Source organism: Agelaius tricolor, unplaced genomic scaffold, assembly GCF_023055355.1.
Source record: "Agelaius tricolor isolate 1412-34295 unplaced genomic scaffold, bAgeTri1.0.p SCAF_195, whole genome shotgun sequence".
Taxonomy (NCBI): domain Eukaryota; kingdom Metazoa; phylum Chordata; class Aves; order Passeriformes; family Icteridae; genus Agelaius; species Agelaius tricolor.
In genome coordinates, this window is record NW_027269455.1 from 16,082 (window position 1) to 40,030 (window position 23,949).

The 23,949-nt window shown below is 51.5% G+C and overlaps 1 protein-coding gene across 2 annotated transcripts; it reads left to right on the forward strand.

Moving 5' to 3' along the window:
- The first annotated feature begins 11,971 nt into the window (after positions 1 to 11,971).
- On the forward strand, positions 11,972 to 16,851 carry CCDC124 (coiled-coil domain containing 124). 2 transcript variants are annotated; one of them, XM_071421177.1, is made up of 5 exons: positions 11,972 to 12,113; positions 13,226 to 13,396; positions 13,784 to 13,970; positions 14,513 to 14,627; positions 15,538 to 16,851. In XM_071421177.1, exons 2-5 carry the CDS (start codon positions 13,238 to 13,240, stop codon positions 15,740 to 15,742), a joined length of 666 nt encoding a protein of 221 aa, XP_071277278.1. In that variant the 5' UTR covers positions 11,972 to 12,113; positions 13,226 to 13,237; the 3' UTR covers positions 15,743 to 16,851. The 2 variants fall into 2 exon arrangements, with proteins under 2 accessions (XP_071277278.1, XP_071277279.1); XM_071421178.1 differs by lacking the exon at positions 11,972 to 12,113 and adding an exon at positions 12,255 to 12,748.
- Positions 16,852 to 23,949: the final 7,098 nt, after the last annotated feature.

Sequence of the window (23,949 nt, forward strand, 5' to 3'; positions counted from 1 at the left end):
ATAGGGGAGGATTAAATATCGACCCCATAAGGGTTACAACTGAGAGAGAAGATTGTCCCGTACGTGTACGTCAGTATCCTGTATCTTTAGAAGGACTAATAAAGGATGGGGCATTAGAACCTTGTATGTCTCCTCATAATATCCCTTTTCCCCCAGTAAAGTCTGATGGGAGTTATAGACTAGTATAAGATTAAAGGGAGGTTAATAAAAGAACTCAGACTCACTACCCAGTGGTAAAATATCTTAGACACTTAATAAATAAAAGTAGCTAGAAAACCAACCATGAGAAAATTGCAAGAATTTTATTCATTCTCCCTCCCTCTTCAAAGAGAGAGATCAGAAAATTACCTAGATTATTGAAATATTATAGATTGAGGGGTACGCACAAGTAGCAAAATTCATGTATGAAAAAAATTTACAGAAGGAGATGATGTAAAACAGACCAAAGAAGGTATTGTTAAATTAAAAGAGTTAAGTTAAAACTAGCCTAAGTACCAGCTTTAAGCTTACCTTTGTTAGAAAAATCCTTTATCATTTATACATAAATACAGAAAATGGAGTACCTCATAAAATTTTAATTCAAGAGTAAGGAAGAGTAAAAAAATATCTAGTAGCTCATATATCAAAGATGTTAGACTCAGTAAGCCACAGCTAGCCAGTAGGTATTTAACAGCTACTGCAATCCTAGTAAAAGAAAGTTGTAAGCCTACTCTTGGAAGTAATTTAGTTAGGTTCACCTCGTACCATCTGAGGTCTGTTGAATTTATAAAAAAAAAAAAAAAAAAAAAAAAAAAACAGGTAAGAAAGTTGAAGTAGGGAGGTGGTTAGCAAACTCTGAGATGTTAGAATGTGAAGCGATGACATCTCGGTGCTAGAAGAGAGCAGAAGTGTGAATGCGGGGTTTTTGCATGAAAGGCAGGGAAGTGTCTCAACACACGGTTGTTAGGAGGTTATTCAATGCCGAACTGAGGTCCAGAAAGGGTTTAGCAGAACAGGCTCTCCTTGAAGGGGAAAGAGGATAAGTTGACTAGAGAAAGGAAAAGAATGTCAGGAGCACCTGGGGACGCCAGGTTTGGGGTTGTCAAGGTTGGGAGGTGTCTGACCGCTCCCTGCGAGCGGCGGGGTCTCGGGGGCTGCGGCAGGCACCGATCCATGGAGGTGACCCGGCGGCGGTGCTGGCAGCAGGGGACACACGGGTTTGCCGGGCAGGAGCGGGCTGGCTCCGTGGCGGAACTGCCAGGGGGGCTCCCAGACTGCCGGGGTCCCGAGTCGAGGATGGCAGTGTCGGCCCCGGTAAGTGGGCCGAGAGAGAGAAGGAAAGAGAAAGAGAGAGAAGAAGAGAGAGAGAGGGCAAAAGGGACCCAAGGCTGCCCCCAGGGTCCCCATGCCCCTGGCTGCTCTCCCCTGCTCCGGCCCTGCAGCGAAGTGGCAGCACGGCATTGACGGCAAGGCCGTGAAAAGAGCGGGAGGGGGGCTAGCACTAAAAGATAAAATCAAAGCAGAGATTGCTGACTCTCCAAACCTCACAAAGTGGTTTGTTTTTCTTAAGTAAGAAGGTTTTTGGTCTTTTCTTTTGTGTGTTTTGTTTGCTGTTAAAAAGAAGTTTTTTGTTTTTTGGTTTTTTTTCCTGAAGAATGGGTTTGTAAGGCTAAAACAATTAAATGCTGCCCAAAAAGTAAAAAGCAATAGATGTGATACATCTAGTGTTAAAATTGGTCTAGCTTTTCTTATTTAACTAACTGTAACTCATAAAAAGAAGAATTTGCCTCTGCAGCTATTAGCACAGCTGGATAGAAGAAGAAGAGGCTGCTGTGGAAAAAGCTTTTAGCTAAACCCAGAAAGTTTGGAAGAAAAGTGAATGGTAAAAGTTAATGCAGTATTATCTTACTTTTATTACTATGCTATTAAGAAGTCCTATCCAGGTACTACCGAAGCAACAATCAGAATCACGGAAAGAGGGTGAATTCATGCCAGCAGAATCAAAGGACTATCACATTTGAACCGGGTGATACCAAACTGACTTTCCAATGGGGACTGAGTGGTAATAGTTTGGAAAAAGCCAAATGATCCAAGAAATGTACAAAGAATAACACTGAATTCAGAAGTAAGACAACGCTTATACCACTGGTTTCAAGCACTGCCTGAATAAAACATCTCCTTAGGGAGGAATACTCCAGATAGAAGGATCAAGCCTGTTTTTGTGTTCTGACCTTAGCCTGAGAATTGTACAGGGGAGAAGGGGAATTACCATTTCCATCAGTAAACTTTATTTGATTCATTCCAATACTGGACATGCTAGCTGGGTTATAAGTAAATGCTTGAATTGTGAGAATAATTAGTATTGTAGTTCACAACATTTATGCTCTTATTGCAAAAAGTGTTCAAGTAATAACTTAGGTTTGTGGATGGGAATTATTAGTGCCTGTTGAATGAGAGATACCTGAAGAATGGTAAGAGACCACAGTTAAAGGGTGTCAAAACCAATTTGCCTGGAAATTAGTTAAGAGAAAGTGACAAGGAAATAGAGGGCAAGACCAGATTGGCCTCTGTATTTTGCCACCAAGAAGATCAAATACACCTGCTGTGGGTTGCAACCTCACAGGCCTGGGAGGTGGGAGTATAAGGCATACTGGACCTCTGTTATTCCTGTTTCTGGCATTCATTTGTTCTCTTTTCCCTTTCGGGATACCAGCAAGATTGTGTCACAAATGCTGCAGAAAGCATCACGTGGAAAGAAACCAAAGTTCCTCTTTAATTACACACACCTATGTCAACAGCCACTGTTATAACCCATACAAATTAAGAACCTGTAGGCAAAATGGAGTAAATTATTGGATTACAAGAAACTTAGGAAAAAGTGGTAATAGATTTGGAATTGAATGTCCAAAAGGAGAGAGATGGATTTGTTTTACATTTAATCTTGAAGATACGGTTCGAGATTTGGTAAAAAAACAAATAATAAACGAAAAGGTAAAACCAGCACAGCAACTTAACTCTGTATTGACCCCAAATTATCTATAGAGTCGTATTACAAGACTCCAAGCAGTTATGGAAATGATAGCAAATGGAGCTGCCCAGGCATTGGAATTAATATCAAGTCAGCTAAGCCAAACAAAAACTGTAGGGTATCAGAATAGGTTGGCTTTAGACTATTTATTGGCCAAAGAAGGGGGTGTTTGTAGAAAGTTTAATATATCAAATTGTTGAAAATTGATGACCACAGAAAAGTCATTCTAGAAAAAGCAAAAGAAATCAAAGAAGAAAAAAATATATATGCATATAATAACCCAGGTACCGGTCCAAAAATTAGAAAACAATGTTAAAACCTAGCTGGTAGGGTAATGTATTAGAAGAAATTAAGGTCTTTCATTTTATGTGTTGCAACTATTTTTATATTTCTTCCTTGTGTAATCCCCTGTTTTATTTTGCCCGCATAGTCCAGAAGATGCAAGTAGATAAGAAATATTGCTCAAGCCAAAGGATTTACAAAGAATAAGAGTGGGGATTGTGAAAAATGCAAGTATTTTATGATTGGCTTTTCGGAAATATTAAAATGAATATTATATGTGTTGTGTTAGAAAGTAATGCTGTATTAATTCTCTTAAGTAGTGTGTTAAATATAGTTTTAGGTTACAAAAACTGTTAAAATAGAAACGATGCTATGTAAGATACTTTTTTTAAAGAAAGGACTTGCAGCGAGACAGTGGCCACAGGACACCTGAATCTTTCAGAGAAAAAGAATTTATTGCCCTCTTATCAGAAGAAACGAACTTCTTCCCGCCTCCAAGGCACCGTTAGGATTAGAAGGAAGAAGCTGATGATGACCAGACAGAATCCTGTATTTGAATGGAATTTATGCATCATGTATGAAGTGTATGACTATGCAACAGGCTATTGCTTTTAAAGGTTAATCCTTTGTTAACGGGGGTCCTTTTTCGGGCTCATGCTGCCCAGAAAAAGGTACCCGGACGTCTGTAACTCTCTGTTTTTGTTGTCTCATATTGTCCTAATTCAAATTGTCCAAATTATTATTACTCTAATTGTATTACTATTTTTTATAACCATTTTATTACTATTAAACTTTCAAAAATTTTAAAAGCAAGTGCTTGGCGTTTTTCACACCAGTCTGTTAGTTGAAAATTATCAAAAGATTTTTGTGAGTTTTCTGATTTTGGCATTAATGCTGGCGAATTTTGAGGATTTACTGTCTCATTTTGGGTCGAGAAATCTGTCCCAAACACTGAGCTGGAGCTATTTGGGAACAGTTCTTTTTCGAAATTCTTTTGTGTTGGGATGAAACATTTGCAGGGGCAAAATAATTCTCTGTCTGTCCTGTATTTATTAAAGCAGCTGTCATATTCCAACCTCCTCCTCCTCCTCCTCCTCCTCGTCGCACGGTTTGTGTGCATGGATGTGGCTGTGCAGACGAATCATGACACAAAGTAGTCCCACTGGGTGCTAGGAGTGTGGAAGGCGAAAACGCGGAGGCACATCAGGTATTGGTTGTGCACGGTGCCTTGGGTGGCTGGGGTGCCCCAGTAAGACAGTCATTAAAACACCCTAAAAATTATTTTAAAAGCCCTGAAAAAGCCCTAAAGGTATCCTAAACATTTCCAGACAATTCCTAAAAAACTCCTGCAAAAAAAACCCTAAAATATCCCTAAAAATCCCTGAAAAATCACCTGAAAGACCCTAAAAAACTGTTTAACCCCTACCTGTAACACTGTGGCCTCCAAACATCATCTCTACCTATTAATCGGGGTAACTGCAAGACCCTCAAACACCACCACAATCACCAGCTTGAGCTGGTCTGGACAGCACCAAAAAAAATAAAATAAAAAGCTTTATAAATAGAAAAATTAAAAATAAAAATTAAATAAAAAATAATTTTAAAAAGGCTTTAAAAATGGAAAAATAATAAAAAAAAAAAAATTTAAAAAATAAAAAGCTTTAAAAATATAAAAATTAAAATGAAAAATCAAATAAAATAAATGCTTTAAAATTAGAAAAATCAAAAATAAAAATTACATAAAAAATAAAAAATAAATGTTTTAAAAATGAAAAATAAAAACTAAAAACTAAATAAAAAATAAAATAAAAAAGTAAAATAAATGCTTTAAAAATGGAAAAATTTTTTAAAAATTAAATAAAAAATAAAATTAAAAAATAAAATAAATGCTTTAAAATAAAAAGATAAAACAAAAAATTAAATAAAAAATAAAATTAAAAAATAAAATAAAAAGCTTTAAAAATAGAAAAATCAAAAATCAAAATAAAATAAAAAATGAAAAATAAAATAAATGCGTTAAAAATAAAAATATCACAACTAAAATAAAAAATAAAATTTAAAAAAATGCTTTAAAAATAGAAAAATTAAAACTAAAAATTAAAGATAAAAATAAAATTAGAAAAATAAAAAGCTTTAAAAATAGAAAAAATGAAAACTAAAAATTAAATAAAAATAAAATTAAAAAAATAAAATAAATGCTTTAAAGGAGAAAAATCAAAACAAAAATTAAATAAAAAATAATAAAAAATAAATGCTTTAAAAATAAAAAAATCAAAACTAAAAATTAAATAAAAAATAAAATTTAAAAATAAAATAAAAAGCTTTAAAAATAGAAAAATCAAAAATAAAAATTAAATAAAAAATTAAAAATAAAATAAATGCTTTAAAAATAAAAAAATCAAAACTAAAAATTAAATAAAAAATAAAATTAAAAAAATAAAAGAAATAGAAAAATTAAAACTAAAAATTAAATAAAACATAAAATTGAAACAATAAAATAAAAAGCTTTAAAAATAGAAAAATTAAAACTAAAAATTAAATAAAAATAAAATTTAAAAATAAAATTAATTTAAAAATAATAAAAAATAAAATAAAATCCATAAAGTGCTGTAAAGTACCATTAAAGTTCCATAAAAGGTAGTGCCGTAGAGCGCGACTGTCGTAAAAGGTGCCGTAAAGCGCGGCAGCTTTTACGACAGTCGCGCTTTACGGCACCTTTTACGACAGTCGCGCTTTACGACACCTTTTACGACAGCTCTGCTTTACGGCACCTTTTACGACAGTCGCGCTTTACGGCACGTTTTACGACAGTTCTGCTTTACGGCACCTTTTACGACAGTCGCGCTTTACGGCACCTTTTACGACAGTTCTGCTTTACGACACCTTTTACGACAGTCGCGCTTTACGGCACCTTTTACGACAGTTCTGCTTTACGGCACCTTTTACGACAGTTCTGCTTTACAGCACCTTTTACGACAGTCGCGCTTTACGGCACCTTTTACGACAGTCGCGCTTTACGGCACCTTTTACGACAGTTCTGCTTTACGGCACCTTTTACGACAGTTCTGCTTTACGACACCTTTTACGACAGTCGCGCTTTACGGCACCTTTTACGACAGTCGCGCTTTACGGCACCTTTTACGACAGTTCTGCTTTACGGCACCTTTTACGACAGTCGCGCTTTACGGCACCTTTTACGACAGTTCTGCTTTACGGCACCTTTTACGACAGTTCTGCTTTACGGCACCTTTTACGACAGTTCTGCTTTACGACACCTTTTACGACAGTCGCGCTTTACGGCACCTTTTACGACAGTTCTGCTTTACGGCATCTTTTACGACAGTTCTGCTTTACGGCACCTTTTACGACAGTCGCGCTTTACGGCACCTTTTACGACAGTCGCGCTTTACGGCACCTTTTACGACAGTCGCGCTTTACGGCACCTTTTACGACAGTTCTGCTTTACGGCACCTTTTACGACAGTTCTGCTTTATGGCACCTTTTACGACAGTCGCGCTTTACGGCACCTTTTACGACAGTCGCGCTTTACGGCACCTTTTACGACAGTTCTGCTTTACGGCACCTTTTACGACAGTTCTGCTTTACGGCACCTTTTACGACAGTCGCGCTTTACGGCACCTTTTACGACAGTTCTGCTTTACGGCACCTTTTACGACAGTCGCGCTTTACGGCACCTTTTACGACAGTTCTGCTTTACGGCATCTTTTACGACAGTCGCGCTTTACGATACCTTTTACGACAGTCGCGCTTTACGGCACCTTTTACGACAGTCGCGCTTTACGGCACCTTTTACGACAGTACTTCTATTGTACTTTACAGCACTTTATGGTTTTTGTTTTGTTTTCCTTTTTTTTTTGATTGATTTTATTTTTTAATTTTAATTTTTTATTTAATTTTTATTTTTAATTTTTTTATTTTTCAGGCTTTTTATTTTATTTCTTAATTTTGTTTTTTATTTAATTTTTATTTTTCATTTTTCTGTTTTAAAGCTTTTTATTTCATATTTTAATTTTATTTTAATTTTATTTTTCATTTTACTATTTTTAAAGCTTTTTATTTTGGTTTTTTTATTTTATTTTTATTTAGTTTTTATTTTTCATTTTTCTATTTTTAAAGCTTTTTGTTTTGTTTTTTAATTTTATTTTTATTTAATTTTTATTTTTCATTTTTCTATTTTTAAAGCTTTTTATTTTATTTTTTAAATTTTATTTTTATTTATTTTTTTTCATTTTTCTATTTTTAGAGCAATTTGGTTTTTTAATTTTATTTTTTATTTAATTTGTATTTTTCATTTTTCTATTTTTAAATCATTTATTTTATTTTTTAATTTTTTTTATTTAATTTTTATTTTTATTTTTTCTATTTTTAAATCTTTTTGGTTTGTTTTTTAATTTTATTTTTTATTTAATTTGTATTTTTCATTTTTCTATTTTTAAAGCTTTTTATTTTATATTTTTAATTTTATTTTATTTTTATTTTTATTTTTCATTTTTCTTTTTTTAAAGCATTCATTTTATTTTTTTAATTTTATTTTTTATTTAATTTTTATTTTTCATTTTTCTATTTTTAAAGCTTTTTGTTTTGTTTTTTTTAGTTTATTTTTAATTTAATTTGTCTTTTTAATTTTTCTATATTTTTAGCTTTTTATTTTATTTCTTAATTTTATTTTTTATTTAATTTTTATTTTTCATTTTTCTATTTTTAAAGCTTTTTATTTTATTTTATTTGGTGCTGCCCAGACCAACTTAAGCTGGTGATTGTGGTGGTGTTTGAGGGTCTTGCGTTACAGCACTACCTTTTATGGAACTTTTAGGGCAGTTTACAGCACTTTACAGTTTTTATTTTGTTTTTCATTTATTTAAAATTAATTTTGTTATTTTAATTTTATTTAATTTTTTTTTAATTTTTCTATTTTTAAAGCATTTTATTGTATTTTATTTGGTGCTGCCCAAACCTGCTGTAGTTCATTTTTATACTTTGTAATACTTTGAAGTCATTTTGTTTTGTATCCCCATATTTTTCCCAAATGGTTTATCCCAAACTGTACCCCCCTCCCTTCACCTCTGTTATCCCTCTCCCGGGATGAGATCATCCCCAAACCCCCACCCTGGCTCTCTGTCAATCACTCAGCCTCCCATCCCCTCCATCCAGAAGTTTCGTCGGTCCAAGTCATCGAGTGATTAGCCAGAGGCTAGGAGTCAGCCCCCCAAGCCTTGCCCCATACGCTGTCCTATATGTCTATCCCCCAGCATCCATCCCTTAGGGTCACTTAATGGTTGGTAGGATGTTATCTACTTTTGGTTTCCACCTCCCTTTAAATGTAACCTTGGCACATCTCCCAGGGCTCTCGGCAGGAGGCCCCGAGGTGCAGGAGCTCCTTTGGGACTCCTAATAAAACCCTGGATTAACCCCTGCTAAGAGTCGGCCCTTTATCATCTACCTATGTCTCTGGTGTCTCTTCTGCTGCAAAGGCACCAGCCCAGGTGCCCTCAGTACCCTCGGGGCACAGAGAGTGTCTCCCTGCCAGCCCAGGTGCCCTCAGTACCCTCGGGGCACAGAGAGTGTCTCCCCCCAGCCCAGGTGCCCTCAGTACCCTCGGGGCACAGAGGGTGTCTCCCTGCCAGCCCAGGTGCCCTCAGTACCCTCGGGGCACAGAGAGTGTCTCCCTGCCAGCCCAGGTGCCCTCAGTACCCTCGGGGCACAGAGAGTGTCTCCCTGCCAGCCCAGGTGCCCTCAGTACCCTCGGGGCACAGAGAGTGTCTCCCCCCAGCCCAGGTGCCCTCAGTACCCTCGGGGCACAGAGGGTGTCTCCCTGCCAGCCCAGGTGCCCTCAGTACCCTCGGGGCACAGAGAGTGTCTCCCTGCCAGCCCAGGTGCCCTCAGTACCCTCGGGGCACAGAGAGTGTCTCCCTGCCAGCCCAGGTGCCCTCAGTACCCTCAGGGCACAGAGAGTGTCTCCCCCCAGCCCAGGTGCCCTCAGCACCCTCAGGGCACAGAGAGTGTCTCCCCACTGTCGCCGTGTTGGGGCTGCTCCCCCCCCCGGTGTCTGCCGACTCGGGACCGGCCGAGGGTTACTGAGAGGCTCGCACAAACCCGCTCGGCCGCTGATTGTGGTGGTGTTTGAGGGTCCCCAGGACAAGGGAAGAGACGAGAATCTTGACTCCACCCTTCAGAAGGCTGAAATATTATTTTATGATCTCTATTATATTAAAAGAAAATTAGATATTAGAACTACACTAAAAGGTCAAGGAGACATCAGAAAGCTGGAAAGGAATTAATAATAAAAACCTGGGACTGCTCACAGCCCCAACAAACAGCTGGACCAGGATCGGTCATCAAGTAGAAACAATGCACAGGAGACCAATCCAAGATGCCCCCATTGCTAAACCATCTCCAGCCCACACTCCACAGCCAGCAGATCGTTATTAGTTCCATTTCTGTTCTGAGGCTTCTCAGGAGAAAAATCCCAGTGAAAGGATTTTCATCAAACATGTCAGTGCCAGGTGATGGCACAGGCAGCATCGGCTGGCCGAGATCACTGTGTCATCCCTGGTGTCACAGTAAGGAGGAGAGAGTTAGCCCTGTGCTCACCCTGTGCTCACCCTGTGCTCACACAGCCCTGCCAAGGGACTGGCTGCCAAAACAGAGCCGTGCCATGCATGCCAGTGTCTGCATGGCAGAGAGAGGACATGAAAAGCCACTGAGGAAGCTGCCACCTCCTCCCTGAGCTCTGCCCTGCAGGCCGGATCATGGGCAGCCACTTTGGGAAAGCTGCATTTGCTGCCCATCAGCTGCTCTGTGTCTGACAGGAATTGAAATAGCCCAGGTTTGGGTTGGTGCTGAGCAGAGGGCAGTGAGGAGAAAGGGAGAAGGCTGTGCTGCAGGGCAGGTGGATCCAGGCAGAGCAAATTTGGGGAGCAGCCTTGTCTAACAGCATTTCATTTTCCAGTTCTACTACATTGCATTTCATTTTGCACTTCTGCTAGAACTGCATGTCAACAGGTTTCAAATATCCTCCTCAGTCCCAGCAGCCTGCTTGAAAGTGCTGACCATTATCAGACAATTGATGGTCGTTCTGAAATGTGAGTCTCACTGGCTGCATCCAAACCTTGTGCTTGAAAAGCATTCCTAATTAAAGCAGATTGGGCCTTTGGGGAAGAAGGGGCTGCAAAGCATTTCCTAAAGCATTTTCTACTCCAATTTCATTGTGAGGAAATACACCTGAAGGATGATGCAGGGATTAGGATTGAGACAAAGATGAGTTTGGTGGGTCAATTTTACTTTGAGAGCTTGAGAAGCACAGGAAGCTCAAGTGGTGATCCCAGAGGGTTGAACACAGAGGTTTCACCCTCCCAGATATACAAGGGCCTTAACCGTAAAACCACTGCTCTCAGCACGGAGCTGTCTCAATGCTGCATTAATGTTTTCTCCTCTTTGTGCATGTGTAGAATTGAAATCGCTCTTGGGGAGGAAGCTTATTCCAAGTAAATTCCTAAACAATCAGCTGAAAAAAACCCTGAAATGTTCTTTCACTTGATTTGCTACTCCCTGCCAAATGCATGGGCATGCCAGGTCTTGAGCCTGGTACTGGAGCTGAGCCTTGAAGGAGGAATTGTCTACGCAAGGCTTCTCCTTCAGTTTTGGGATCCAGTGCTGATTGCAATCAGGTCTGGTGAGAGAAGTGATAATAAATACACCACGTTTCTGTGTGACTCATGAAAAATGAAGAGCAGGTTTGGCCCAAGGCAGGTGTTGTGGTCAGATCCTGTCTGCTCTGCACGGAGTTTTTGGTCTCTGGGAACCTCTCGTGTGGGGCAGGAGTTCATGTTGCAGCATCTCCTGCTGGGCTTCACTCCCAGATGCTCCAGTCATGATAGCTGAGGGTTATCTGGCTGCACTGACCAAAGATGCTCTGCTAAGACACCTTCTCCTTCAATTCTTTCAGGTCCCATCAGCTTTCATAGCCTTGTATATTTTTAAATCCTTTGACATTTGAAACACTGTTCCCCTGCATGGCCTTCTCCTAAATCCCAGCTTCTCAAAAGGCCCAAGGGGACAGGGTTGGCCAAGGGTGGAGCTGTTCTGGGTTTGTGGGTGGTGCCTTGTAGTGAACAGTGTGTTCAGAGCTGCTCTGCCGGTTCTGCCTATCACTTTGACAGGGAAGGAGTGTGCTGGGATATGGTAAATCACTAAATTGTCACTTTTAAAAGCTGCTTGCAATGAAAACATTGTGTATAAACCCTCCTGAATGGTGTTACATTTGTCTGCTATATTTCTTCCCTCCCACCCCACCACTGCTGCTCTAAGTATGATCCCTTAGTAGCTCAGTCTTTCTTTGTGTTTTGTTTGACATTTATGCCCACCTCCCCCAAAGCTCTGGGGGTTCTTTTTAAAATATGATACTGATTTTTTTCTTGGTTAAAAAAAAAAAAAAAACTGAAATACACACACACACTAAAGAAGCAGGTCTCCATGGCTTTTAAAGCCCGCTCATCCCTCGGGTGCCGCTCTGGGCGCCGCCATCTTTGAACCGGGCACTGCCTCCGCCGCCGGCGGGCGTTGCGCGAGTTTCCAGCGGATTTTTTCCACCGCGCCGCCCTGATCGGTCTTCTCCGCCCATCCCGCCGCTCTCGCCGCTTCCTCCGCTCCCTCCGCCGCCGCTCCCGCCAAGACGCAATACAGCTATGCCCGGCCTTAACAAACATGGCGGCGGCGCGCCCTGCCCGCCCCTGCCATTGGGGGAGGTGGTGACGGCTCGCCGTGATGATGCACAAAGCGCGCGACGGCCTGGCGGCGGGGCCCGGTAGGAGCGGGGCCGGTTCGGGGCTGGGCGGGGCTGAGCCACCGGGACGGGCCCGTGCCTGGAGCGAAGGGAAGGGACGGCACCGGGGGGCACCGGGGAAGGCCGGGGAGAGGCGGGGAAGGGGCGCCTGGGGGGGCGGGCCAGGCTCGGGGGTCCCTTTTTGCCACCCCTCAGGTGAGGCCCTGCCCTGATGCCGCTCCTGGGCAGGCTCGGAGAGCGGGAAAAAGGATTTTAGGGAGTTAAAATGCAGGAAAAAGGATTTTAGGATGTCTCCGAGGATGTTCTAGGCAGGAGAAAGGAATGAGTCCATCCCAGGCCTTGAGTCCATTCCCAAACCTTGGGAATGGAGCAGTCATTGATTTTCAATTTAATTTAATTAATAATTATCTGCCATTAAAATCAAAGATTTCGCCCTAGAGCTCCCCAAGCTGTGATTTCCCCCGTGTCTGGTTGATTTGAAAGCTCCTGTTTTCCTTGGATTTGACTTTGCCACCGTGGATAACAATCACAGCCCGTTTTTGGGGCTGTTTATCCAAATTAAAGGAGTTTCTCCCCTCCCTCTGGATCCCCCTGGATCGGGATAGAGGCGCCTCAATCCCGGGTTTTCCTGGCTCGGGGTTTTTTTGGACTTCCAGGTGCTTTTTCCATGGGCTGGGAGGCTGGAGTTTGGCCTGGAGGGAGCAGATTTGGGATCAGCCAGGATCTGGAGGAAATCTGGGAAATTTATCCCAGGGTTATCCCGATCTGAGGTTGGGATAAATCTGGGGGGACTATCCCAGTCTTTTCCTCAGTTTTGGGGACTTTTCCCCCCTCCAAATCCCCAAAATCTGGGAAGGGGCTGAAGAATTCCTGAGGAAAATTGGGAAGGGGCTAGGGAATTTTTGGGAAGGGGCTGGAGAATTTCTGGGAAAGGACTGGAGAATTCCTGAGGGAAACTGGGGAAGGAAACCTTGGGAACTTTTAATCCCCATCCCTGCAGATTTCCAAGGGCGCAAACTCCCAACTCTGCCTGCCTGACCTCAAAGCTCAATCCCAGCGTACCCCATAAAAAAACCCCAAAAAAAAACCAACCCCAGATCCTTGAAGAACCCCGATTTTTCCCGGTTTCCCAGAGGGTTTGAGGGATGCCCAAGAAATTCCAGGGGGAGAACAGCAAGTCGGCGGCGGCACGCGCCCGCAGGGCCGAGGCCAAGGCGGCGGCGGAGGCGCGGCGGCAGCAGGAGCTGGAAGATGAGCTCTGGAAGGACGAGGACAAACACGTCCTGAGGAAGGAGCAGAGGAAGGTGGGGATCCCGAATTCCGGAGAGAGAGGACGTTCCTGGGGTGGGTGTGACCCCTGTGGATCTGTGTGCCCTTCCCAGGAGGAGCGGGAGAAGCGGCGCCTGGAGCAGCTGGAGCTGCTCCATCCATGGGTCCATCTGTGGATCCATTTATGGATCCATCCGTGGATCCATCCACGAATCCGTGGGTCCATCCTTTGATCCCTCCATGGATCCATCCGTGGATCCATCCACGAATCCGTGGGTCCATCCTTTGATCCCTCCATGGATCCATCCGTGGATCCATCCATGAATCCATGGATACCTCCATGTATTCATTCATGAATCAATCCATGGGTCCATCCATGGATCCATCCATCAATCCATCCACGAATCCGTGTTCCCTCCCAGGAGGAGCGGGAGAAGCGGCGCCTGGAGCAGCTGGAGCGCCGCAAGGAGCTGCAGCGGCTGCTGGAGGAGGAGGACTCCAAGCTCAAAGGGAAAAGCCCCAAGCAGGGAAATCCTGGGAAAATCACCCGGGCCCAGATCGAGGAGAATGTCCGCAAGGAGCAGCAGCAGAGGGAAAACACAGATGCAGGTTTGGGAATTCCCATGGGAATTTTGGGCTGGGGAGCTGCTGCTGCTCCAAGAGACACCTTGGGAATGGCTGAGGGAAGCTTGGGTTTCCCGTTCCTTGGAATTGTCCCCAAAAAATCCTGGATGTGGCACTTTGGGGATGGGGTTTGGTGTTGTGTTTGATCCCAAAGCTCTTTTCTGGATGTGGAATTCTGTAGAATTCTGTGATTTATACTCCTGGTCCTGGGCTTCTTGATTTTCTATGTCTTTCCCATTCCCACATTTCCCATTCCTACATTTCCTTTTGCAGAGGAAAAACTGATTTGATTTTTTTTTTAGGAAAAATTGAGTTTTCCAAGGAAAAAAAAATTTCCCGAGGAAAAATCTGAGTTTTTCAGAGGGGAAAATTCCAGATGAAAAATTGAGTTTTTAGAGGAAAAATCAAGGTTTTTAGAGGGGGAAACAGACTTTCCCCGGGGGATTTTAAAGGAATTCCCGAGTTTTCCAGAGGCATGTTCCTGTTTTCCCGAGGGAGTTCCTTAGCATTCCTGATTTTCTCGGCAGGGGAGAAGGAGAAATCACACCTGGAGCTGCCGCTGGAGGAGAACCTGAACCGGCGGCTGCCCGAGGAGGGCTCTGTGGAGGCGCGCAGCATCGAGGACGCCATCGCCGCCCTCAGGTGCGCCCCGACCCCGAATCCCCGCCAAATCCCCCCCGATTTCCCCCAAAGATGGTCCCCTGGGAGTTGGGATCACGGCGGGAAATCTAGGATTTGGGGTGGCTAGGGAGGGGGTGCTGTGTCCTGGGGTTCTGGGCAGGCAGAGGGTGGGATGGGGGTTCCTGTGGGACTGGGGGATTGGGAGATCTTGTGGGATTGGGGGATGTGGGAAATCCTGTGGGGTTGGGGTGTCCCTGAATTCCATGGAGGGTTCCTGTGCGATTGGGGGATACAGGAAATCCTTTGGGATTGGGGCCACTTCCTTTGGAATCAGGCTGCCCCTGCTGTCCCTGGGGCCATTTTGTTTGGAATTGGGGCATCCCTGGTGCCATTCCCTTTGGGATCAGGGCAGTTTCCTTTGAGACCAGCTCCATGCCTGTCCCTGTGCCCTTGGGACTGTGTCCCTCCATGTCCCCATCCCCTTGGGATTGAGGCCACCCCTGCTATCCATGGTGCCATTCCCTTTGGGATCGGGACCATTTTTTTGGGGCTGTGTCTATCCCTATTGCTGTCCCTCCCAGCATGCCTATCCCTGTCCATAACCCCTCCTGACCACGTCCCTGTCCCTCACTGACCCTGTCCCCCCATGACTATGTCCTTCCCTGTTCCCTGGCGTGTCCCAGCCCTGTGCCCATCCCTTCCTGATGTGTCCCTGTCCCCCAGCGTGTCCCTGTCTCCCGTGTCCCTGTCCCTCCCTGTGTCCCCATGACCATGTCCCTCCCTGTCCCCCTGCGTGACCGTGTCCCCCCATGTTGCCATCCCCTCCTGACGCATCCCTGTCCCCAGTGTGTCCCTGTCCCCCTGTTACTATGTCCCTCCCTGTCCCCCGCATGCCCCATCCTCTCCTGACTATGTCCCTCCCTGTCCCCAGTGTGTCTCAGCCCCTGGAGCGCCACCCCGAGCGCCGGCTCCGCGCCGCCTTCGCCGCCTTCGAGGAGCTGCAGCTGCCACGCCTGCGGCGGGACAACCCCAACATGCGGCTGAGCCAGCTGCGCCAGCTGCTCAAGAAGGAGTGGATGAGATCCCCCGAGAACCCCCTGAACCAGCGCCACAAACCCTACAACAGCCACCAATAGCCTTGTGCCTCCCCGGACTGGGATCCTCGCCAGGACCCTTCCACCCCCGCGGGGTTTTTGGGGTTTTTTCTCTCTCTCTTCCCCCGTGGATTTGGGGTGAGCTAGAGGTTGGACTGATGCCACCTTCTCCTTTCTGAAATTCCCCGGGAAAAGCGGCTCTCAATGGCTCTCAGCTGTCCCTTGGCGTTCCCTCCTTGGAGTTCTGGAGTTGTCACATGGAAAATGCTCCTGGGGTGTGAGCCTGAAGAGATTCCAGACCCTGGATCTCCCCTGGGTGTCCCTGCTCCTGTTTCCTCTGGGACTGGGGTATCCCTGAAACCCCTGCTCCTGGGATATCCATGAAATCCCTGCTCCAGTTTTCTCTGGGATTAGGATATCCCTGAAATCTCTGCTCCTGTTTCTTTGGGATTCGGATGTCCCTGAAATCCCTGCTCCTGGGATGTTCCTGAAATCCTTGCTCCTGTTTCTTTGGGATATCCCTGAAATCCCTGCTCCTGTTTCTTTGGGATTCAGATGCCCCTGAAATCCCTGTTCCCATTTCCTTTGGGATTGGGATGTCCCTGAAATCCCTGCTGCCATTTCTTTTGGGATTGGGATATCCCTGCTCCTGTTTCCTTTGGGACTGGGGCCATTTTCTTTGGGATTGGCCCATCCCCGAAATCCCTGGTGCCATTTCCTTTGGGACTGGGGCTATCCTTGGTCCTATTTCCTTTGGGATTGGGGCAGAAGCGTTGGGAAGAAGGAAAATCCCTCAGGGAGGAGTGGGAAAAGCCTTTCCTGGGGGGGACAGGCACTCCAGGTGACATTCCCAGTGTCCTCTGGAATGCTGGAGCCCCAAATCCACCCGGAGGAGGGATTCCCATCCTTTGGGAATGGAATTCCTTCCCAGAAATTGGTCTGGAGGTGCCACACAACTTCCCAAAATCCCATGGGATTCATCCAGGCTCATCCTTTTCCCTCTTTTTGGGGCTGCTCCCCCTGGGCTGGGCCCTGTTCCCACATCCCAGAATCCCCAAATCCAGCCAGGGAGGAGTGACCCCCCCCACACCCCTTGTGTGAGTTTGGTGTGTTTGAATTCAATTAAAAATTTAAAGAAAAAAACCAAAATCTGATTAAATTGGGGAAGGAATAATTTGGGAAGGGTTTGGGGGGGATTCTTTCCCTGCCTTGCTCAGTTTTATCCCTGAAAATGTGGAAGATCCCACTGGAATTGGGGGTGGAATTCCTGCTTGGACTGGGGGGGGGTTCTCTCCCTTTGGGACCCCCCCAGGTTGTTCCTGAGGGGGGGAATCCCCCATTCCCACTGCTTCTGGAATGAGGAACCCCCGGAGTGTGTCCCCCCCTGTTTCCCTTCCCGAATTCCAGGGGTGTCCCCCATCCTGGGAATTCCCCTTCCCAATTCCCTTCCTTTTCCCATCCCCATTCCCCACTCCCATTCCCTGTTAAATTCCGCATTCCCCGTTCCCATCCCTATTCCTGTTCCCATTCCCTGTTCCCCTTTCCCATCCCCAATCTTATTCCCCATTCCCATCCCTATGCCCCATTCCCATTCTCTGTTCCCCGTTCCCATTCCCTGTTCCCATTCCCCATCCCTGTTCCTATTCCCATTCCCATGCCCCGTTCCCCATTCCCATTCCCTGTTCCCATTCCCATCCCCATTCCCTGTTCCCTTTTCCCCTTCCCAATCCTATTCCAAATCGCATTCCCAGTGTCCCCTCATCTCCCTCCCAAATCAGCCCCATGGGATCAAGGGGAATTGAGGGGACCCCAAAACATTTCCAGGGTCGTCCCCCCCCCGGCTTTAGGGGATTTGGGGGAGCCCCTCCATGCCAGGGGGGTCCCCATTAACGGGGGGAATCCCCCAGCAGGGGGAGGGGCGGGATTAGTGGGGGATCCCCTATTTCCCGTGGGATTTGGGAGAATCCCGCAGTGCGGGGGGGGAGGTTCCGATGTCCCGCCCCCCACCCCCCCGGCAAAGCGGCTCCTGAGGGGACGGGGGGGATCCCCGCTGCAGTGGGGGGAGGGGCGAAGTAGGGAGGGGATTCCCTCTCCCTCCCCCCTCCGGGACTCCCCTCCCCCCTTTTTCCATCACTTGGGGGGGGGGGGGAGAGAGACGGGAAATTGCCATGGCAACGAGCGAGGCGGGGCGGGGACAAGCGGGGCTGCAGTCCCGCGGGGTCGGCTGGCATGGGGGAAGCCCCCCGGCCCCAAATCGGGCATCCCCCCCCAAACCGGGCATCATCCCCCCAAATCGGGCACCCCCCCTATATCGGGCATCCTCCCCCCATCCCCGAGGCCCCGCCCCCTCCCGCCCGGCCCCTCCCCCGCCCGGGTCCCGCCCTCTGCAGCACGCCCTCCCCTCAGCATCCCCTCCCCCCTGCGCCGAGCGGGGATTGCGGGCGTGGGACTGGACAGAGGGACAGGGACACACGGAAAGGTGACACACGGAAAGGTGGCACACCGTCAGGGATAGCGACAGGGACAGGGACATACAGACAGGGGACACGGACACATGGACAGGGACACACGGACACATGAACCGGGACACACGGATAGGGACATACAAACAGGGACAGGGACACCCGGACACGGACACCCGGACACGGACATACGGACAGGGACACAGGGATATGGACCCCGTCCTTTGCACACACCCCCATGCTCACCGCTCCTCGCCCCCCGTTCTTTGTTCCCCGCAAACCTCCGCCCCTGCCCACCGAACACCCCATGCCAACCCCGCTGCTCACCCCCCCCCACTCCCCCCACGTCCCCAAATCCCCGTGGTGTGACAAAGGACCGGGAGGGGCTGCGGGAAGGGGGCGACACTCCAGCCTCCCCCCCCACCCCGTGTGTGACACGCCCAACCCGAGGTCACCCCGCGCCCCCTCCCCACCGCCAGCACCCCCGGGGGTGACACCGACACCTTAGCGGGGGGGACAAAGCCCCACCCGGGGGCCGCCCCGATGTTACCGGGGGATCAACGCGGGGGGTCCCCATGGTGGGGGGTGGGGGGGGAGCCGTGGGTGGGCGATCGCCCCCGGCCCCGCGGCTGCGGCGGAGCGCGGGGAGGGGACCCCGTTAGGCGGCGGGATTTATCCGCAGCGGCGGCCCGGAGCCTCTGGGAAGAACCGGGAAGCCCCGGGAAGCCCCGGGAAGCCCCGGGAAGCCCCGGGAGGCGGCGGGGCGGGTGCGCGCGGCTGCGCGTGTGGAGCGACATCGCAACGGCGCCGCATCGCTGCCCGCAGCCCCCGCGGCCGCCGCCTGCGCGCTGGGGAAACCGAGGCACGGCGCGGCCGGGAGGGGCTCGGCGGCACCGCGGAGCCGCTGTCCAGGCTCACCCCCGGCCCCCGGTTGTGCCACCGGGACCCGCCGGGATCCCGGGCTCGGCGCCGCACGTGTCGCCGTCGCCGGGCCATGGTCAGCGGCGGCAGCGCCCGAGGGCAGCGGAGGCCGGGGGTTGGCGGCAGGTGGGTGAATTTGGGGGGGGGGGTCTGCGAGGGTGGGGACCCCCACCCCCCCCCTCCGCTCCAGGGGTGGCTGCCGGTGCTGGGGAAGCCCGTGGCTCGCGGGAATCCCGGGAATCCCCCGGCTCGGGAGGATCCCCCAGCTCGCGGGAAGCCCTCGGCGCAGCGGCGGGGAGGGGGTGCCCGGGAGGGTTGGCAAGGGGAGGGGGCACCACGGAGGGGTTCCCCGGTGTTCCCAGGCTCCGGGGTGTCCGAGGCCTGCTCAGCCCCCTCCGGTGCGGCGGCGGGGGGGAGAGTTGGGGCAGGGGGGGTGCAGGAGGAGCCCCCGGCAGTGACAATGAGGACGCTCTGAGAATGACAGTGGCCGGCTAAAAATATCGCGGGCTGCCACCCACCGCCAGCGCCGCGGCCTCAAGGTCACTGCCCTGCCGGGGGAGACGCGGGGGCGTGGGGCGGGGAAGCCCTCGACCCCCCCGCACGCTGCTGTTGTCGCCAGTGTCGCTCCGCCGAGCCGAGAGCCGGCAGCGCCCGCCGCCCCCGGGGCCCCCCGACGCTCCTCGTAGCACGGGGCCGTGGCAAGTGAGCGGGCGCGGGGGTGGCAGCGGCGGGGGAACACCCCGGGGGTGGCAGCGGCGGGGGGGGGGACACTGCGGGGGTGGCAGCGGCGGGGACCCCGTGGTGGCATTCCCCGGTGTAGGGTGTGGGGACAGAGGGGATGTCCTGCCTGAGTGGTGACGAGGGTGGGGACAGCAGGGATGTCCTGTCTGGGGGGTGTTGTGGTGTGTGGGGACAGTGGGGACGCCCTCCCGGCGGGTGTGGGGACAATGGGGATGTCCAGCCTTGGGAGGGGACGGCTGTGGGGACATCAGGGTCGCCCTCCGTGTGGGTGTGGGGACAGCAGGGGTGTCCTCCTTGGGGGGTGTTGTGGTGTGGGGACACTGGGGACTCCCTCCCTGCGCTGTTTGTGGTGTGGGGACATTAGGGACTCCCCTCCCTGCGGGGTTCGGCTGCTCGGGGCACCCCCGGCTGATGGAGTCAGGGGATTTGGGGGTCCCCGTCCTTGGGGACAATGTAGCTGCTTGTCACCAAAGACGTGAATGCGGCTGAGGGCTTGGTGGCACTCCGGGCTCCCTCGGTTTTGGCCGCCAGCTGCTGGGGTGGCACAGTGGGGTGGCACTGATGGCACAGGGGAGTGACAGCGATGGCGCAGTGGGGTGACACCCGGCTCAGCAGCCACCAAAAGCAGGGGGACCCAGCGCCACAAGCGCAGCTGTGACACTGGGGTGGCACGTCCCGCAGCCACCGGAGCCGGCGGGCCCCGGGGCCGCAGCCGAGCCCGGGGGGCACCGGGGGCTCCGGGCGGGTTCGGGCACCGCGTGGCCCTTGCGGCTTCGACGTGCGGGGCACAGCCTTCGAGACGGGGACCGTGGGGACACATGGGGACCTTCGCGCCCCTCGCGACCTTCCCGGTGACCTTGGTCCACCGCTGGGGACCCTGCGCTGGGGGGGACACTGCGGGGACCCCCTCGTCAGGGTGAGGACCCCCGCCCTGCAGCGGCGACACGGGGCTCCACAAGGGCGTGGGCGAGCTTTGGGAGACCCCCCCCCATCGCCGAGGGCTTTGTGGCGGTGCCAGGGGCGGCGGGCACGGCCGTGTCCCCCCCGGGTGGCCCGGAGCGGGGGTCGGCGGTGGCCCGGCGGGGGCAGCCAGGCGGAGCGGCTTTGTCCTTTGGCTGAGCCGAGCGCGTGGGGGAGGCGCAGGGAGAACCCGGCGCGGCGGCTTTGTCTGGGGACGCCGGTGCGGTGGCGGCCAAGGGGGGGGCGTGGGGGGCCCGGACCCACCCCCCAGCCCACCCCCCCCCCCCCCCCCCGCTGCACCCCCCGGGACCCCCCAGCCCAGCCCCACGCACCCGCGGGGCCCCAGGCAGGTACAGTGGCCCCTGCCGCGCGTCCCCTCCCGAGGCGGGCGGGATGGGGATGGGGTCCCCCTTTGGGTTGGGGGTGTCGCGGGGGGGATCACGGCTGTCTCTGCCAGGCCTTGGGACATGAGGGCTGTGGCCGTGTCCCCCGGATTCAGCGGCGGTGCCGGGTGTCCCGGCGGGTCTCTGCGGAGGGATTTTCTCGGGGAGACCCCGGCACCAGGCGGGGATTCCCCGGCGTCGCGGCGGGGCCGGGGAGCTTCGGGTGTCCTTGCGGGTGTGCCACCTCCTGCGCCTCCCCCTGCGCTGTGGGGGACACACGGACGCCCCAGGGGTGGCACCGGGTCCGATTCTGCGTGGGGGAAACCCCCCCAGGCCGGACACTGCCCCTGTGCCCCCAACCCGCTGTGCCGGGGGGGGGACACGGGGGGGACCTGGGGGTCGCGGGTGTCGCCACCCCCGAGGGTCCCCCCGTGGCACGGCTGGGCTGAGCCATCCCGCTGCTTTTTGGGGAGCCGCGTGGCCTCGTCCTGCTTCCTCTCAGCCGGTTCTGTGCCCCCCCAAATCACAGTGAGCCCCCCTGCACTGCCCTCGGGAGGCAGCGGCGGTGCCGCCCCCGCCCCGCCCCTCGCCGGCGGGTGGGCAGCGGGGGCCGGGGGCTCCCGCGGGCACCGCCAGCTGCTCCCGGCCTGGGACATATGGCCAGGACTTGGCGGCGGCCGCAGGAACCGGGGCCACGCGGCGGATTTTTGGGGACGGAGGGGGGGGGCAGCCGGGGGTCTGACGCACTTGGTGCCCCCGACAAGCCCCGGGCCGTGGTGGCGGCTGGCGGGGAGCCCCGGTGACCCCGGGCGGGGTGACCGTGCTGTCCCCGCAGCCCCGAGCAGCGCAGGCGGGGGTCACTCTGCTGTCCCCGCGGTGCCACCAGCCCGGCTCCCCCAGGATTCGTGCCCCACCCCGCAGAGATACCCGGGCAGGAATTAGTGAGAGGGGAATAAATAAATCACCCGCGGGGAACCCGCCGCTATTTATAGCCGCGCCCTCCCCTTCTCTGCAGTTGCTCCGAGGCAGCGCCTCCGCTGCTCCGGGCACGGGGGGAGCGGGGGGTCCCCTTGTCCCCCCGCTGCCACCCCACTGTCACCCCCGGGGCGCTGGGGGCTGCTGCAGGCCGGCCATGGGGTGTCCCGACGCGTGTCCCTGCCGCGGGAGATGCTGTCACTCTTTCCTGTCGTCACCCAAGGGTCCTGCCCCAGCATGGTGGGATCTGCAGCTCTCCCTTGTCCGTTGTCCCCGTGTGGAGGGTGGCAGAGCCACCCGTGGGTGTCCTGATACGGCGTCACATCCCGGAGCAGGGACACTGGTGGCCGTGGCTCAAGGACACGCGGTGACAGTGGACCTGCCATGTCCCCATCCCCATCCCCGCCTTGGGGACGATGGGGACAGGCAGGACCACCCCAGGCATGCAGCCACCAGCCAGGGTGTCCCCTTGGGGACAGGGACAGGGGACAGGGAACAGAGACTGGGGACAGGGACAGGGACAGGGGATAGGGACAGGGACAGAAGGCCTCCCTGGGATGCGGGATCCATCCCTGGGGATGCTCGGGCAGGGGGAAGATGGATCTGGGCCCTGTTTGCCACCATCCAGAGCAGTGAAGCCACCACTGAGCGGTGCCTCATGAAATATTCACCGTCCCCAGCCCGCGGTGGCCTCACCCACCCCCATCCGAGGTGACAAAAACTTTTCCCGGCTGTGGGGCCTGGCACAGCCTCAGGGCAGGGCCCTGGAGGCTGGGAGGAACATTTCCCCTCTGTCCCTGCCCGCTGCGGCTTTTTCGTCACCACACCGAATATTAAAAAGAAATCGGAGCCCATTTTCCTGCCATAAATTTGGCAGAATGGAGAGAAAACGATCCGGCCCTGGAGGGGAGCCAGGCCTGGCCGCACACCGGGAGCAGCGGGGCGCTGGAGCTGGCCCCACTTCCCCCGGGGCTCCCGGGGTACCGGGGGCAGCTCAGGGACCGCGGAACCGGGGCCCCGTAGCCCCCCGGGAATGGGGACAGTAGGGGCTGTCCCCTGCTGGTGGCCTCAAAGCCCGGGAGGCGCTGCAGGGATGGGGGAGCCCCCGGGGGGTCGGGGATGATTTGGGGTTTGGGGTCTGGGGAGTTGTGGGGTGTTGTGCAAGAGGGGTTTGCGGGGTGGCAATGGGGGTGGAGCAGTAGGGCCGCTCGTGCTATGGGGTTTTGGTGTGACAGAGGCACCCATGCAATGGGGTTTTAGTGCGGTGCTGGCCCTCACAGAACAGGGTTTTGGTGCAATGGGGCCCCCTCGTGCAATGGCGTTTTTTTAAATGGTGTAGCCCCTCATGCAGCAGGGTTTTAGTGAGACACAGCTCCTCGTGCAATGGGGTTTTTGTATGGTCCAGCCCCTCGAGCAACGGGGTTTTAGTGTGACACAGCCCACCGGTCTATGGGGTTTTAGTGAGACACAGCCCCTTGTGCAATGGGGTTTTTATGGGATGTAACCCCTCGTGCAATGGGGTTGGTGCAGTAGGGCTGTTCATGCAATGGGGTTTTTCTTGTATGGTGCAGCCCCCTGTGCAATGGGATTTTCATGTGACAGAGCCCCCCCACATACAGTAGGGTTTTCCTGTGGTGAGCTCCTTGTGCAATGGAGTTATTGGTGCAATAGGGCTGCCGTGCAATGGGGATATTTTTATGGGGCAGGCCTGTGTGCCATGGGGCTTTCATGTGACATAATCCCTCGTGCAATGGGGTTTTTGTGTGATGTAATCCCCTCATGCAGTGGGGTATTTGTATGGGGCAGC

Excerpts from the sequence above, each read along its gene's own strand:
- CCDC124 (XM_071421177.1), top strand. The coding sequence starts at position 13,238 with ATGCCCAAGAAATTCCAGGGGGAGAACAGCAAGTCGGCGGCGGCACGC. Across the intron at positions 13,397-13,783 it reads TGAGGAAGGAGCAGAGGAAG|GAGGAGCGGGAGAAGCGGCG; the intron begins GTGGGGATCCCG and ends GTTCCCTCCCAG. Across the intron at positions 14,628-15,537 it reads GACGCCATCGCCGCCCTCAG|TGTGTCTCAGCCCCTGGAGC; the intron begins GTGCGCCCCGAC and ends CCCTGTCCCCAG.